This window comes from Cornus florida, unplaced genomic scaffold, assembly GCF_030987335.1.
Source record: "Cornus florida cultivar Cherokee Brave unplaced genomic scaffold, ASM3098733v1 CherokeeBrave_3.0.0_Hap2_Chr06, whole genome shotgun sequence".
Lineage (NCBI taxonomy): Eukaryota > Viridiplantae > Streptophyta > Magnoliopsida > Cornales > Cornaceae > Cornus > Cornus florida.
In genome coordinates, this window is record NW_026775576.1 from 46,977,599 (window position 1) to 46,992,326 (window position 14,728).

At 39.8% G+C, this 14,728-nt stretch overlaps 2 protein-coding genes across 2 annotated transcripts; both read right to left on the reverse strand.

The window, feature by feature from the left end:
- Positions 1-8,323: 8,323 nt before the first annotated feature.
- LOC132314038 (uncharacterized) lies at positions 8,324-9,418 on the reverse strand. Its single transcript, XM_059812959.1, has 2 exons — positions 8,554-9,418; positions 8,324-8,487 (listed from the first exon to the last, which is right to left on the reverse strand). The coding sequence occupies exons 1-2, from the start codon at positions 9,416-9,418 to the stop codon at positions 8,324-8,326; spliced, it is 1,029 nt and encodes a 342-aa protein (XP_059668942.1).
- Positions 9,419-9,802: 384 nt separating this feature from the next.
- LOC132314039 (uncharacterized) lies at positions 9,803-10,660 on the reverse strand. Its single transcript, XM_059812960.1, has one exon. It carries the CDS (start codon positions 10,658-10,660, stop codon positions 9,803-9,805), a length of 858 nt encoding a protein of 285 aa, XP_059668943.1.
- Positions 10,661-14,728: the final 4,068 nt, after the last annotated feature.

Sequence of the window (14,728 nt, forward strand, 5' to 3'; positions counted from 1 at the left end):
ATGATTAGTTTGAACTTTAATTTTTTATAAAATGATAAAAATAAGAACCTAATTCAATATCATTGTAGTTCTCCATTTTTAATAAATAGTCTTTTTCAAAATACTAACAAGATTTGACGTATGGTCCCTAAGAGATTATAAAAATCTCAATTTAGGTCTTATTTGCAGCAGTTCATATTTTGAAGGAAATTTCAAAATTTCTAAATATAGGCCACATTTCTATTATTCTTCTCATGTTATGAAATATTCTAAAGTCATCAAACAAAATAATACTTCGTAGCACTGACGACTCTTCATATTTGGAAAACTTTAGGAGAGGGAAAACAAAAAAAGAGAAAAAAATGATAGTAATAAACTTTCTATTTGCATTTGGAAAAGTTGTGGGAAAAAATATGAAATGAAAATAATATGTTTTATTTTGTGAGGGACAAGACAAGAATTCACTATTTAAATAAATAAATAAACCAGAATTATCTTGTCTATCACTTTTGGAGGAGTAAAAAATTCATCAGCTTAAAATCTTCCTTAAAGACATGTTTGGTAACTGCTTTTACTTAGTGAAAATGATTCTTGCGGCCGAATAATTGTAGTGAATTGATAAACCTACTCTTTTAATTAGTTAATTATGCAATAAATAAGGAAGTTGAACATTCTACTTAATTATATTTGGTATAAATAGCTAATTAAAAATTATTCGGTTAGACAATTCACTGCAAGTGTTCGGTGTGAGTATCATTACTCTTTTTTAGTACAAAGTCTCATATACAAATGAGAGGTCGGGTCTTAGAGGCATGGGTGTGTGTTTACTTAACCTTCCCTAAAAAATAAAAAATAAAAAATAAAAACTTTTGTTGTACTTACCATATTTATTTTTGAAAAAAAAAAATTGCCAAAACTAGAACACCAATTTAGTGTTTCCGCATTGAAGTATTGCTACAGAACACCAAAAAAAAATCTAGTTATCCTTTTTAACCAATCATTTTATTTTCCAAACTTGTAATATTTTTTTACTAATATTTTTATATTTTTACTTCTAAAAATCTTATAAAATTTTTTATATTACCAAATATAATTCTCATCACCATTGAACACACTTTCATAACATTACATTGTTTATGTTTTTATTAAGAAACAAAAACACAAAATGTTTAGGATTGGGGCCTCAGTAAATTACTCATTTTTCCTTCAAGTCATTTTTGGGTTGTCTGGTTTGTAATTCTGAAAACAGTTCTAAAAAATTCAGAGAATAGAAAATTATTTTCAGAAAACTCAGTTATTGTAGGTGCAAAATTTCGCTCAACTAATAATGATTGAGAAAAATAAAAAACTCACTCAAAAAACATTAAGAATAAATAAGAACAGTGTATAGAGAAGCGTAGAATTGCTTTTTATTTTTATTTTTTATTGGAGGTCTGGGCCTCTATTTATACACAAAAGATTGGTTGAATTATGGTAGGACTCGCATTGCTTGTCCTCCAATTCTTTCCCGACAGAAATTCTTTACAAATATAGCTCCTTCCTTTGTATAATTTTCCTTGTGCAGTATTTTCTTTCTTTGTTGTATCCTTCTTCTAATAGGACTAATTTCCTTTCAATGGATTTGGGCTGTAAGTAACCTGATCCATGTGACATTGTTAACGGGCTAGATCTCTTGTTTCGGGCTTGAGCAATGCTACAGAGATCAATTAGCTGTGACCTTGGGCTTGTGTATTATGATTTTGGGTTGTCAACGAGCTTGGACCGGGCTTTGAGCAGGATGGGCCTCTGACATTTGTGATGAGTATTTATATTGCGATGACGTGTACAGTTCTCATTAGAAGGAGATTTTTCCCTCCACACTTTGCCCCCAATTCCCTTTTTAATTGGATTGCGGCTTCTATTAAAAAGGGAATTGAAGTTGCACGGTTGTCTATTTTGTAAAAAGACGGTTCGAAGATTGCCGATTGCCATTCTGCCTTAAGAGATTCCATAAGGGTTTCTTTTGCTCTCACTACGTTTCGTGCGTTCTTCATTCTGTCGTCTTATCAGGTTAGTTCTTCATCTTTTTCTCTTCGATCTTGCATTATGAGTACTTCGACTACTCTTGAGCGTATAGAGATCATAGATTCTGAGTCTACTCCCTCGTCTTCCCCTAATCTCATTAGGGTTCCCCCACCTAGGGTTTCGAACTTTCCTAAACCTGTAAATGACTTGGCTAATCAGCCGGGTGCTTCCCTGATCCAAGCTGAACATCCACCTCTAGGTCGGATAATATCCTCATTAAGGAAGAAAGAAATGTAATTTTATCTATTCGTCACATCCCGTTCTCCATTGAATCCGTAATGGAAGAATTCGAGATTCCCGAGGGGGTAGAAATTGCAGAATACCCCAAAGGCGCTGATTTTTGCGCCGGCAAGGGCGTTGGAGAAGACGAATTGCTCATCTTTGTTGGGCATCTCAACGCTCTTAGGTTCCCCCTTCATCCTTTCTATCATTTAGTCTTCAACAAATTGGGGATTGCACCCCTGCAAGTAAACCCTAACTTCCTTCGAGTAATCTCGGCACTCCTCATTCGCCGGTGGCAGGAGAGTCTTGACCTGACTCTGGCTGACTTGCTGATTACTTATTCTATTTCTAAGCATGGGACCGAACCTTGTCGTTTCTTTTTCACTTCCCCCTTGCACAAAAGGATATGTACAGACCTCCCTATTTTTGAGAAGAAGTAGAAAGAGAGGATGATAATCGTTAAAGGGAGATTTGCCGTGCCCCAATCGAGCAAACTCCCAATCCCTTGCAAGTTCGGGAAGTTAGGTATAGAATATCCCTATTTTCTTCATGAAGATTGTTCTGGCTGTTTCCCATGTTGAGTCTTATTCTTTCGATATATTTACGAGTTTCTTAGTGTTTTTACAGCAACATTTCCTTCTTCGGCTGCCAAGAAGAGGCTTTCCTTCCTGGAAGGGCAGGTTTGGAGTGACCCTCCCTCGGTCGAGAGCTTACTTACTTCTGCAAGTCTTAAAGCAGTTGCTTCCAGAGCTGTAACCGCTGATCTCATAGACCTCTCACTTCCATCATTCGACAGCTTCCCCATGACTGAGGAAGAAAAACAGAGGGCTGAAGCCTTAAAGAGGAAAGCTGCAGAGAATGCCCCGCTGACTATATTGCGTACAAATGAGCAGGAGAAGGAGATTGACGAAGTCCCCTTGAACAAAAGGGCAAGGCTGAACCCTTCTTCAACCACGAAACCCAAGGCTGCTTCCAACCCAAAAAGCAAAAGGAAGAAAGCCGAGGAGATTAACCTTGAGGATGAGGTCAGCGCCTACGTCCTTGGCGAGGTTGGGGCACCTTGGACTCCTTCCTTCTCGAGGGCTGACAAGTCCATCCTTCATGTTGGTGATTCTATGATCACTGACCCATCTACAGCACTTGCCGTCGCTCGGGGAATGTAGCTCCCCATGGATGAAGAAATTATCAGCAGAATGGGGTTGGAATAGCTACTCCCATCTGCCCCTGTTCGTGCCGTAGAGGTTTGCTCCTTCCTTCATTTCCATTGTCATAATTGTCTTACAAATTTTCTTACATTGTTATTATCTCATGACGCAGGGCTTGTATCATACTATGGCCCTCTGTGTTACTACTGAGGCTCAGTCTATTTCTCTTAAGAAGCTGGAGAAAGACCTCAGCAACTCTGAGAAGAAGGCATCCCATGCCATTGCCAATGCACAAATTGCATATGAGGCTCGGGATGTTTACAAGAAGCATCTGGCTGCTTCTGATGCAAAAGTTGAGTCGCTGGAGGCTGAAATCCAGCGTTTGAATGATGCCCTTAGCACTTGCATCATTGCCGGAAGGCAGATACAAGGTCGTTACTCTAGTCTGGTGCGCTTGTCAAGTGCAAAAGCCTATCGGTCCGGCTTCAATCAAGGCTCAGGCCCCAAAACGATGGATCCTGATGCCTTTGATGTGAACATGGGGGTGTCCTTCCCTTATAATGAGGGTCCGAAGGCTCAGGAGGCTGAGGTGCTTTTTGCTGAAATGGTGAAGGCTCACCCGGAAGATCCTCCAAGCTCATCAACTCCTGTAACTCCTGGTCCTTCAATCCCTCCACCTGCAAGTCCAGCTGTAGTAGACGCTTTCGAATCTGCCCCATTTGATCCGAAGAAGAAGTAAGATCAAGCAAATTTATTTTTTTTCCCTTTTTTTCCCTTGTAATGAAACAATTTTGAGAATGATAAATTTGAATAATATAACCTTGTTTCTTAAGTTGTGTTTCTTTTATTCTGCTTCGATTGAGTATGCTTGTATGCTTCTGATATTGCACACACTCTGTTGAGAGATTATTATTATTATTATTATTATTATTATTATTATTATTATTATTTTAAAAGAAGGTACTTTGCCTGAAGGTTCCTTATTTGTTTTGGACCGAAGCAAAATAAATAAGAGGTTTTCCGAGCCGAACACTCAGTGTCTAAGGCGAATGGATTACTCCCTGGCGCTGGGCCTGAGGGACTCCCTGGTGCTGAGCCTGAGGGAGTTTTCCAAGCCGGACACTTAGGGTCCGAGGCGAGATTTTGCCGAGCCGAACACTTAGGGTCCGAGGCGAGATTTTGCCGAGCCGAACACTTAGGGTCCGACGCGAGATTTTGCCGAGCCGGACACTTAGGGTCCGAGGCGAGATTTTGCCGAGCCGGACACTTAGGGTCCGAAACGAGATTTTGCCGAGCCGGACACTTAGGGTCTGAGGTGAATGAATTACTCCCCGGCGATGAGCCTGAGGGTAGTTTTCATATATATATTCTTTTCTTCGTCGTTTTTTTTTTTTTAAACAACTTGCCGAGGACTCAAAAATGATAGGAGGCCAAGAAAACGAGTAACAATGGCTGGGAAGTTTCCTATTTGTTTACTTTGGAGACTTTCCTCCATTGATACTCCCTTCTTGGCAACCATATGTAATGGACTACGTATATATTGACCACATTTCCTTTATATGTTTATCCGATGTAGGACAAAGAGTTTTAACCATAGGTCAAAACGCATGCTTTTTAATAACTTGCTTCTAACATTGCTTTGCATAAAAGCATAAAAATTGCATAATCATAGTGTAGTATGAAAATTTCTTTGCATAAAATTTGAAAATTTCAAATTTCTTTCTTTGCATAAAAATTGCATGATCATAAAATGGTGGTATGGCCCCCATTTTTATGGAAAGAAACAAATAGAAGCAAAATAAAAAAAAACATGGCTAACTGTGGGCTTACGCAGCCTTATTTGTGAAGAATTCTTAATAAAATTGACAAACTTATCTAATGAAAATACCGTTTAAGGTGTATTGCACTCCAAGGATGCACAATGGGACGTCCGTCAGTTTCGGCCAAATGATATGCTCCCTTCCCCATTACTTCGGTAATCCTGTAGGGTCCAGTCCAATTAGGTTCCAGTTTCTTTACATAAGCTTTCTCTTACTTCAGAACCCAATCGCCTACCGCAAAGCTCCGGAATCTAACACGTTTGTTATAACTGTTGCACAGCTGCTGCTGATATGAAGCAAGCTTAATTGCTGCATCATCCCTTTTTTCATCGAGGAGGTCAAGACTATGTTTGAGCTGCTGACTATTGTCTCCTTCAAGCAACAAGGATGTCCGAAGGGCTGGAACCGCCGCTTCGGATCCATAAGCCAATGCAAATGGACTCTTCCCCGTGGGCCGCCGTGGTGTGGTTCGATACGCCCAAAGCACCTGAGGGAGATTCTTGTACCATTTCATTTTGAGTTTCTCCAGTTTCTTCTTTAAACAACTGATAGTTATTTCAGCCTGTTCATTCCCTTATGGATGACTAACTGTAGCTAACTTTTGTATAATTCCATGCTCAGCGAAGAATTTTCTTGTACTTCTATTATCAAGGTTCTTACCATTGTCCATCATAATGACTTTTGGGACCCCAGACCGGTAAATGATGTTGTTCCAAAGGAAAGTTTTTACCTGCTCATGGGTCACACTTGAGTAGGCCTCGGCTTCTACCTATTTAGTGAAATAATCGGTAGCCAGTAGCACGTACTCCTTTTGTTCCACAGTCTTGGGTAACGGACCCACCATATCAATCCCCCATTGTGCGAATGGCCATGGATTTGCCATTACATGCAAATCTTCAGCAGGTTGATGCTTCATGGGACCGTGATGTTGACATTTGTCACACCTCCGAGTATACTTTTCTGTATTCCGGGCCAAGTACGGTCAGAAGTAACCTTGAGTCAGAACTTCATGCGCAAGGGATCTACCTCCAGAATGGTTGCCACAATCTCCATCATGGATTTGTTTTAACACCACAAGAGCCTCAGTAGGGCTTAAACATTTCAGGTAAGGACCTGAAAATGACTTTCGGTATAACTGATTGTTAATGATGGCATATTTAGCTGCGGTGAGACGGAGCTTCCGTGCTTCGGACTTCTGGTTTGGAAGAACTCCATGCTTGAGGTAGGCTTCCAATGGATCAATCCAACACAGTTCTCGAGGAACAACTGGAATCACCATTACTTCCTACGGAGGATTAGTGCTGGGCTCGTCCAGGACATCAATCGGCACAATCCGAGTCAGATCTTCATTTGAGGATGACCTTGATGTGGCCAATTGATCTGCTTCGGCATTCTCAACACGAGGTACCTGATAGAATTCGATCTGATCGAATCTCCGTGCAGCGTTCTCTACAGCTTCTTTATATGCTTTCATTCTTTTCTCTTTGGGATGGTACTGACCTGTCACTTGATTTATAACAAGTTGTAAGTCACTAAAAACCTTTAAACAACGTACCTGGAGGCTGCTGGCCAATCGAAGACTAGCAAGTAACGCCTCGTACTCGGCCTCATTGTTTGTAGCCGGGAACTTCAAACAAATAGATTGCTGCAACTTGGTGCCTTCGGGTGTTAACATTACAACTCCTACCCCTGCACTTGCTTGATTTAAGGAGCCATCGACTCGAAGTTCCCACTGTGGTTCAGGGTGTACCGGCTCTTCGGGAGTGTCTTCATATTCGAGAAGAAAGTCTGCTACGGCCTACCCTTTGTGCGACACCTTTGGCTCATAAGTTATGTCGAAGGAACTAAGCTCGATAGCCCACCTGGTAATTCTCCCAGATAGATTGGGCTTAGAGAGTATACCCCGTATAGGATAGTTGGTGAGTACCACAATGTTATGAGATTCAAAATAATGCCGAAGCTTTCTCTTGGCATAGACCAAGGCTAAGATGACTTTTTCTGCTTTGTTATATCGTGTCTCCGCAACTGTCATGGTCTTACTTGTGTAGAAGACTGGATATTGCCTCTTTCCTTCCTTTCTAATCAATGCTGCACTTGTCGCTATATTAGAAATTGCCAAATACATAATAAGAACCTCCCCGGGTTTTGGAGCGGATAGAATTGGTGGTTCGGCCATGTAACCTTTCAACTGACTGAAGACCTCCTGCTGCTGAGGTCCCTATATATCTTTATTCTTAGATCGTATAGCATCGAAGAATAGTTTGCACTTATTTGACAATCGGGGTATAAATCGGCTGAGGGCTGTGATCCGACCGGTAAGAACCTGCACCTCCCTGCGATTTTTTGGTTCCTGATTCTGGATGAGGGCCTTAGCCTGAGTCGGACTTACCTCTATCCCCCTTTTATTCACTATGTGGCCGAGGAATTGACCTGATGATACCACGAAGGAGCACTTGGATGGATTCAGCTTCATGTTGTACTTCTTCAAGGTATTGAAAACTTCCTGTAGATGCTTCGGATGATCTTCTTTCTTCACACTTTTAACCACTATGTCATCTATATATGCTACAACTGTCTTTCCCAATAGATTATCAAATATCTTGTTAACAAGACATTGATAAGTAGCTCCAGCATTCTTCAGTCTGAAGGGCATGACTCTGTAACAATAAGTCCCCTTTTCTGTAATGAAAGCCGTTTTTTCTTCATCTTCGGGGTTCATAGGAATTTGATTGTATCCCGAGTATGCATCAAGGAATGTCAGCCTCTAGTAGCCGGTGGTAGCATCAACCATCTGATCTATCTTGGGCAGAGGGAAGCTATCTTTAGGCAGGCTTTGTTAAGGTTGGTATAGTCTACACAAACCCTCCACTTTCCATTCTTCTTTTGTACGACTACCATGTTTGACAACCACTGGGGATATTGCACTTCTTGAATGAAACCTGCTTGCAACAATTTGCTCACTTCTTCAGCTATAATGTGATTGCGTTCGGGGGCAAACCTTCGGTGTTTCTGCTTAACCGGTTTGAACTCCGGATCCACCTTTAAACTATGGCAGGAAACTAAGGGATCGATCCCTACCATGTCCGAGTGATCCTACGCAAAAGCATCTGCATTGCTCTGGATAACATCAATTAACGCTTCCTTTTCTTCAGACGCGGAGGAAAAGCCTAGATAAGTAACCTTCTGAGGGTTGCTGAGGAAAACTTCCACGGCTTCAAGGGTCTCCTCGGTGGGCTTCGCAATTTCCTCTTCCTCTTCTACCTTAAGATACTTGGGCAGAGGGCTCTGTAATTGCTATTTGGGTCCAGTTTTGGAAGCCACACCTGGTTGCTGTTGAGTCGACACCCTCTTTGCTTCAACTTGTGTCAACATATAGCATTCCTTCGCTGCGACTTGATCGCCCCACAGATTAATTACTTCTTTCCCGTCCGGAGATAAGCACCGCATCACCTGGTGAAGGGTGGACAGAACTCTTCTCGTCCGATGTATCCAGCCTCTTCCCATGATGAGATTGTAAGAAGGATGGATCTCTGTTAAAACAAAGTTCTCCTTTAGAGTCCTCTTCGCCGCGGTTACGGATAAGTCTATTACTCCAAGGGGATCTACTCTTGTGCCATCGAATCCCATCAACGAGCTGGAGGTAGGTCGAATAGATGATGACAGGATCTCTAACTGCTCAAAGACCGTATTTGTGATTATGTTGGCGTTACTTCCTGGATCTACCAAAACCCTCCTGATCATACAATTAGCCACTAAAAGACTGATGACCAATGGATCCTCGTGGGGGAGTTGAACTCTGGATAGGTCGCCATCTCCGAATCCAATACTGATGCTACCCGAAGCGATAGCGTTGACCGAGGATATCTTCCTAAGCTTATGGGTTGCCCTCAGTCTGGATCTGTATACCTCCTCGGACTCTTGATCATCTTCAGACCTGCCATGTATTGCATGGATGACTTTTACTTGCGTACCTTCCACCTTGCGGGGATAGACCTCGCGGGGCTTTGCATACTCCTTTGTCATGAGGTAATCCGTCAACTCACCTCTAGTGATCATATTCTCCACCTGTCGCCTGAGGGATCTGCAATCATTGGTTGAATGCCCATAGTCTCGATGATAAGCGCAATGCTTGCTTTTGTCCCTTTGCTCCAGGGGTTGCTTTATTGGCTGCGGAGTTGTGAACTTCATCTTATTCTCTTGGGAGAGCCGAGCCAAGGTAGTTTAGAGAGGTGTAAATCCTTCCTCTACCCTTTGCCTTTTTTCAGGTGCCTGGGTGATTGGCGTTGAGGAATGTTGGCTTTTTTGAATCTTTAGAGTTGGAATTCTTTCTCGAAGCTTGTTTTCCACTGTCACGAGGGTGATGTGTTGCGCTCGGTGGGCTATATTTTCCTCAAGCTGAATGTAGATCTGGGCCCTGGCATTGAGAGTCTGCATGTCGGGAGGAGAATACTTGACTAAGGAAGTGTGGAACTTCGTCCCCTGAATCATCGTGAGTTTAAATGTCTCTATAACAGTTGCGGGATGACAATCCGCTATTTCTGAGGCTTCCATATTTAATCTTGACAAGAAATCCTACAATGTTTCCCCCCTTTTTTGCCTTACGGTGAAGAGGCTGGCAATGCTCTTCTTTTGCTTTTTATTTCCGCAATACTGTGCCAGGAATATGGTGCATAGAGTTACGTAATCCAGGATGGACTTATGCGGTCTATTCCTGAACCACTCTAGTGCTGCTCTTGTCAAACTGGTAGGAAAAACTCTGCACATCCAAGGGTCATTACGATCATCCAAAGCCATCTTTTGAGCGTAATGATCTAGGTGCCGAGAAGGATCCCCTGTTCCATCAAACTGGGTGAAAGAAGGCATGGTAAATTTCTTGGGCCTCTCAACTAGATACACATCATCAGTGAAAGGAGTTTTGACCAAGGAATTTTTGTGTTCTCTAGCCATCTCGGCAGGTGTCTGAATCTTCAGGGGTCTCTTCTCGTCGAAGGCATCCTGAACACCAGCACCATCTGGGATTCCATTGGACCACACCGTAAGCTTATGGCTGGATTCGACTTGCTCATCCTGTGTGCGACGAGGGACGTTATCTGAAGCCGCAGCCTTGGATCTTGCCCTCCGTTGTTGCTGAACCTCATTCGGCTGAGCCTCATTGGGTCGTGCCATATTAGGTGGAGCCCCATCAGGCGGAAGTCCGGTAATCGGAGGAACATTCTGACTAGGGGGTGCTGCTATGTCACCCACTGGTGGCGGTGGTGCCAACTGAGCCAACGCCGTTTGCAGAGTGTTATTCTGCTGTTGAAGCAAGGCGATCTGAGCCACGCTTGCTTCGTTTACCTGACGAAGTACGTCAAACTGGTGTAGAAACTCTTCACGCATCTTCTGCATCAGTTCCGTCTGTTGATCCGTTGAAGATCCTCCGTTCGACATTCTGGATGGTAGTTGCAGGATTCACCTGTGAAACAAAAACAAGAGTGGGGATATATTTGCATACGAGTTCCCACAGACGGCGCCAAAGTGTAGGTGCAAAATTTCGCTCAACCAATAATGATTGAGAAAAATAAAACAACTCACTCAAAAAATAATAAGAGTAAATAAAAACAGTGTATAGAGAAGCGTAGAATTGATTTTTCTTTTTTATTGGAGGTCTGAGCCTCTATTTATACACAAAAGATTAGTTGAATTATGGTAGGACTCGCATTGCTTGTCCTCCAATTCTTTGCCTACAGAAATTCTTTACAAATAGAGCTCCTTCCTTTGTATAATTTTTCTTGTGCAGTAGTTTCTTTCTTTGCTATATCTTTCTTCTAATAGGACTAATTTCCTTTCAGTGGATTTGGGTTGTAAGTAACTTAATCCATGTGACATTGATAACGGGCTGGATCTCTTGTTTCGGGCTTGAGCAATGCTACAGAGATCAATTAGCTGTGACCTTGGGCTTGTGTCTTATGATTTTGGGCTGTCAACGAGCTTAGACTGGGCTTTGAGCAGGATGGGCCTCTGACATTTGTGATGGATATTTATATTGCGATGACGTGTACAGTTCTCATTGAAGGGAGATTTTTCCCTCCACAGTTATAAAATGGTATAGGACTTGCTTAATTTGCAACTCTTAAAACAGTTCTCAAGAACTCAAAAAATATAAAATTGTTCTTAGAGAGTATGTGCATGCTTGGTTTGTAACTCTAAAAAATAGTTCTGAAGAATTTAGAGAATAGAAAATAATTTTCAGAGAATAATAAAAGACAATTTTCTAAAAATAGATCTTTCTATAACTTAGTTTTCATAAAACTGAATAAAACTTTATACAATTTTTTATTTTTAATTTTTTAAAAATAAAAATTATTCTTAAAGTAACTCCAACGCAGGCCTTTAAGGTGACTCTGGGCCAAATTCCGCTATTGGAATCCTCTAACGGCCTCGCCAAAAATTGGGCCCCACCCAATGGGTCGCTGAAAAACGCGACCCTCTTGGTAAGCAGCAGGCTGCCATGTGGGCCCGTATCTGTTTTGTTTTATTTTATTTTTTTATTCTGGCCAAGAACAGTGTTTTAGCCTAGAACACTATTCCTAAGGTTCTGTTTGCCTGGAAAAAAAAAAAAAAAAAAAAAAAAAAAAAAAAAAAAAGAAAAGAGAAAAAACTAATTTTTGGCTTGTTTTAGTCTCTTTTTTTGTTCCTCAAAATAATTGAACCAAAGAGACGTTAAGGCACTGTTTGGCTGACACAAATAGTGCCTTAAAGGCTTTTTTGGACAAAAAATAGTTTTTAAAAAATAGAGAAAAGTGCTTTTTTTTTTTGAAAAATTTACTTTTTAAAATATTCCTTCTGACATATAGCTATTTTAGGCACTATTTGGCTAACCCAAACAGTGCCTTAACGGTTATATTGGCACAAAAACCTATTTTTTGAATTTATTTTTTTAAAAAATTATTATATATTTATTTATTTTTAAAAAAAAGAACCTTTCATTTTTCCTTTATAAATACATCAACGCCTAGTATTATTCACCTTATATCTAACCCATCTTCTCTTGTCTTCAACCTACAACTACAACCATTAAGTCATTTTCTCAATCTTTTAGTTATATTTTTTACTCAAGTTCAATTACATGGATACTCCAGCACCATATTACAACTACAACTCCCAATTCAACCAATCAAATGATAATTTTGATCCCTTCTTATTTGTTGGAGAAGAATCTCAATTTCCGTCTCATCAACCTTCTCAAGTTTCCAAAATTCCTATTGAAGTGCCACAATTCAGTAACTCCCAACCTCCCCGAAAGCAAAGGGCTATTCGGCCTCCTGATTGGTCCACGGTTGAAGATGAGGCTTTATGTTATGCGTGGATGGCCATTAGTATTGATGCGATTATCGGTTCAGACCTAACAAAAGACAGCATTATGGATCCGAATTCAAGAAAATTTTGAGCATCACGTTAGTTGTGCTAGTACACCTAAACGAAATCATATCGTCTGCTTGAATCGTTAGTGCTTCATGCAACAAATGATTACCAAATTTTATGGATGCATGGCCAGATTAAAAGTGGGCAAGACAAGGAGTAAAAGGTAAGTTATTTATTATATTAAATTTAATTGGTAGATATTTTAAAGATTTGTCTTCTAATAATTATTGATTTTTATTTTTTTAGATGATAGCAGCCAAAGAGATGTTCGCTCGTCAAAATAACACCAAATTTAAGTTTGACAATTGTTGAAATATTTTGAAGAACAACAATAAATGGCATTTACATTGTCAAAAAGAATTGATATCTTAAAAAAAAAAACAATCGAAGAAGAGGAGTGGAATCTACATTGATGATAGTAAGCCTATTGGTCACTCAAATCCATCTACTCCATAAAGTAATGCAACAACAACACCAAGTTCGATTGAAGGATCGGCACACATAGGCAAAAATGATCCGACAGATGTTGAAGAATGTCAGCGACCACAAGGATGAAAAATAGCAAAACAAAGGCAAAATAAGGATAAAAGACAATCTGAAAGTCAGAATGATTTCATTAGCAAATTCGATCATGCAATAACTGTTGGAAACGGGGGCATTAAAAACAAAAACTTTGGATGAGATTTGGAATAGATTCCGCTAAGAATTTTTTATGGATCTCTAGACAAGCGTGTTTCTCTCCACAAGGAGATGAACGTGATATATTTACTTTCTCAAATCCGTTTCTGGGTGAATGAGAAATTAGCTCCAAAGTGTGGTGTTTTGATAAGCCTAAATGGGTATGCAAAATGTGGGAAGTGTTTATCCCACATGAAAAAAATGTTGAAACCAATTGAAATTTAAATAAGCCAAATTTGGGACTTGGGCTTGGGCTTAGGCCTAATTGTAAAGTCCAATTATTCTTTTTACTAAATGGAATTTTGGATTGGGTCTTTATTTTTGGGCTGGGCTTATTTAAATGGGTGGTTGGTTTTTGAATTTAAATTAAAAGTTAGTTTTTTTTTTTTTTTTTTTTTTTTTTTTTTTAAAGGGTTGCATCTTTTTCTAAAGGGTTGCATCTGTTTTCCAAAAAGTTGCATCTGTTTCTAAAGGGTTACAACTGGTGCTGAACCAACATGACCCATGGTTGCACTCATACCCGAAAAGGCACTTTGCTTCCTATAAATACCCCCCTTTGGAGTCATTTGCTAACACACCAATTCAGAAAATCATTTTTCTCTTTCTGAATTATCTTTTTCCTTCTTTCTCCTTCTATAATTGTCTGTTGGTTCGAGCTCTAGTTTGTGGGTTCGAGCCTTAGTCAGTGAGTTCGAGTCCGACTTCGAGTCATAGAGTACTACACCAAGCCGGTTCGCCTATTCCTTTGGTTTGCAGTGCTACTATCGAAGAAAGACAAGTCGTTGTATCTTGGGAGATAGATGCCATTGAGTTCATTAGCACCATAGCAGGGCGAATCTGTTTTAAGAACATAGAATCAAATTTTAGCCTCGACTTTTAATCAGGTTCCTTTATTTATAGTTTTTTATTTTATTATATTAAACTATATATTATATGTAATTATATATATAGATTATTATTTTATAATAATATTATATATATATAAACATTATATTTTTACATAATATTTAAATAAATAGTACTATATGGTATACTTAAACCATACTTTGGACAACAATCTTAAGACAGATTCCGCTTTACTATAGTATTAATTATTTAATTATTATTGTTGTTGTTATAATTACTGTAATTTGACTCGTGGTATGTATATTTACTATAATCAGACGAATGGCAAGTACAATTACTACTATGCCTAATGTTCCCATCAGTTATGGAGAGAAGTTCAAAAAATTTAATGGGGCTGAGTTTAGAAGGTGACAACAGAAATTGATGTTCTTCCTTACAATTCTAAATCTAAACAAGTACCTAACTGAGACTACCCCAGTACTAGAAGAGGGTGAGACTAACATTACAAAGTTAGGAGCTGTTGACGCATGGAAGCATGGAGACTTCCTATGCAAGAACTACATCCTTAAT

Bases quoted from the DNA above. Each gene is read 5' to 3' on its own strand.
- LOC132314038 (XM_059812959.1), bottom strand. From the start codon at position 9,418: ATGAAGTTCACAACTCCGCAGCCAATAAAGCAACCCCTGGAGCAAAGG. The intron at 8,488-8,553 runs GTGTGGCTTCCA...ATCTTAAGGTAG, and splicing joins GTCGACTCAACAGCAACCAG to AAGAGGAAGAGGAAATTGCG.
- LOC132314039 (XM_059812960.1), bottom strand. From the start codon at position 10,660: ATGTCGAACGGAGGATCTTCAACGGATCAACAGACGGAACTGATGCAG.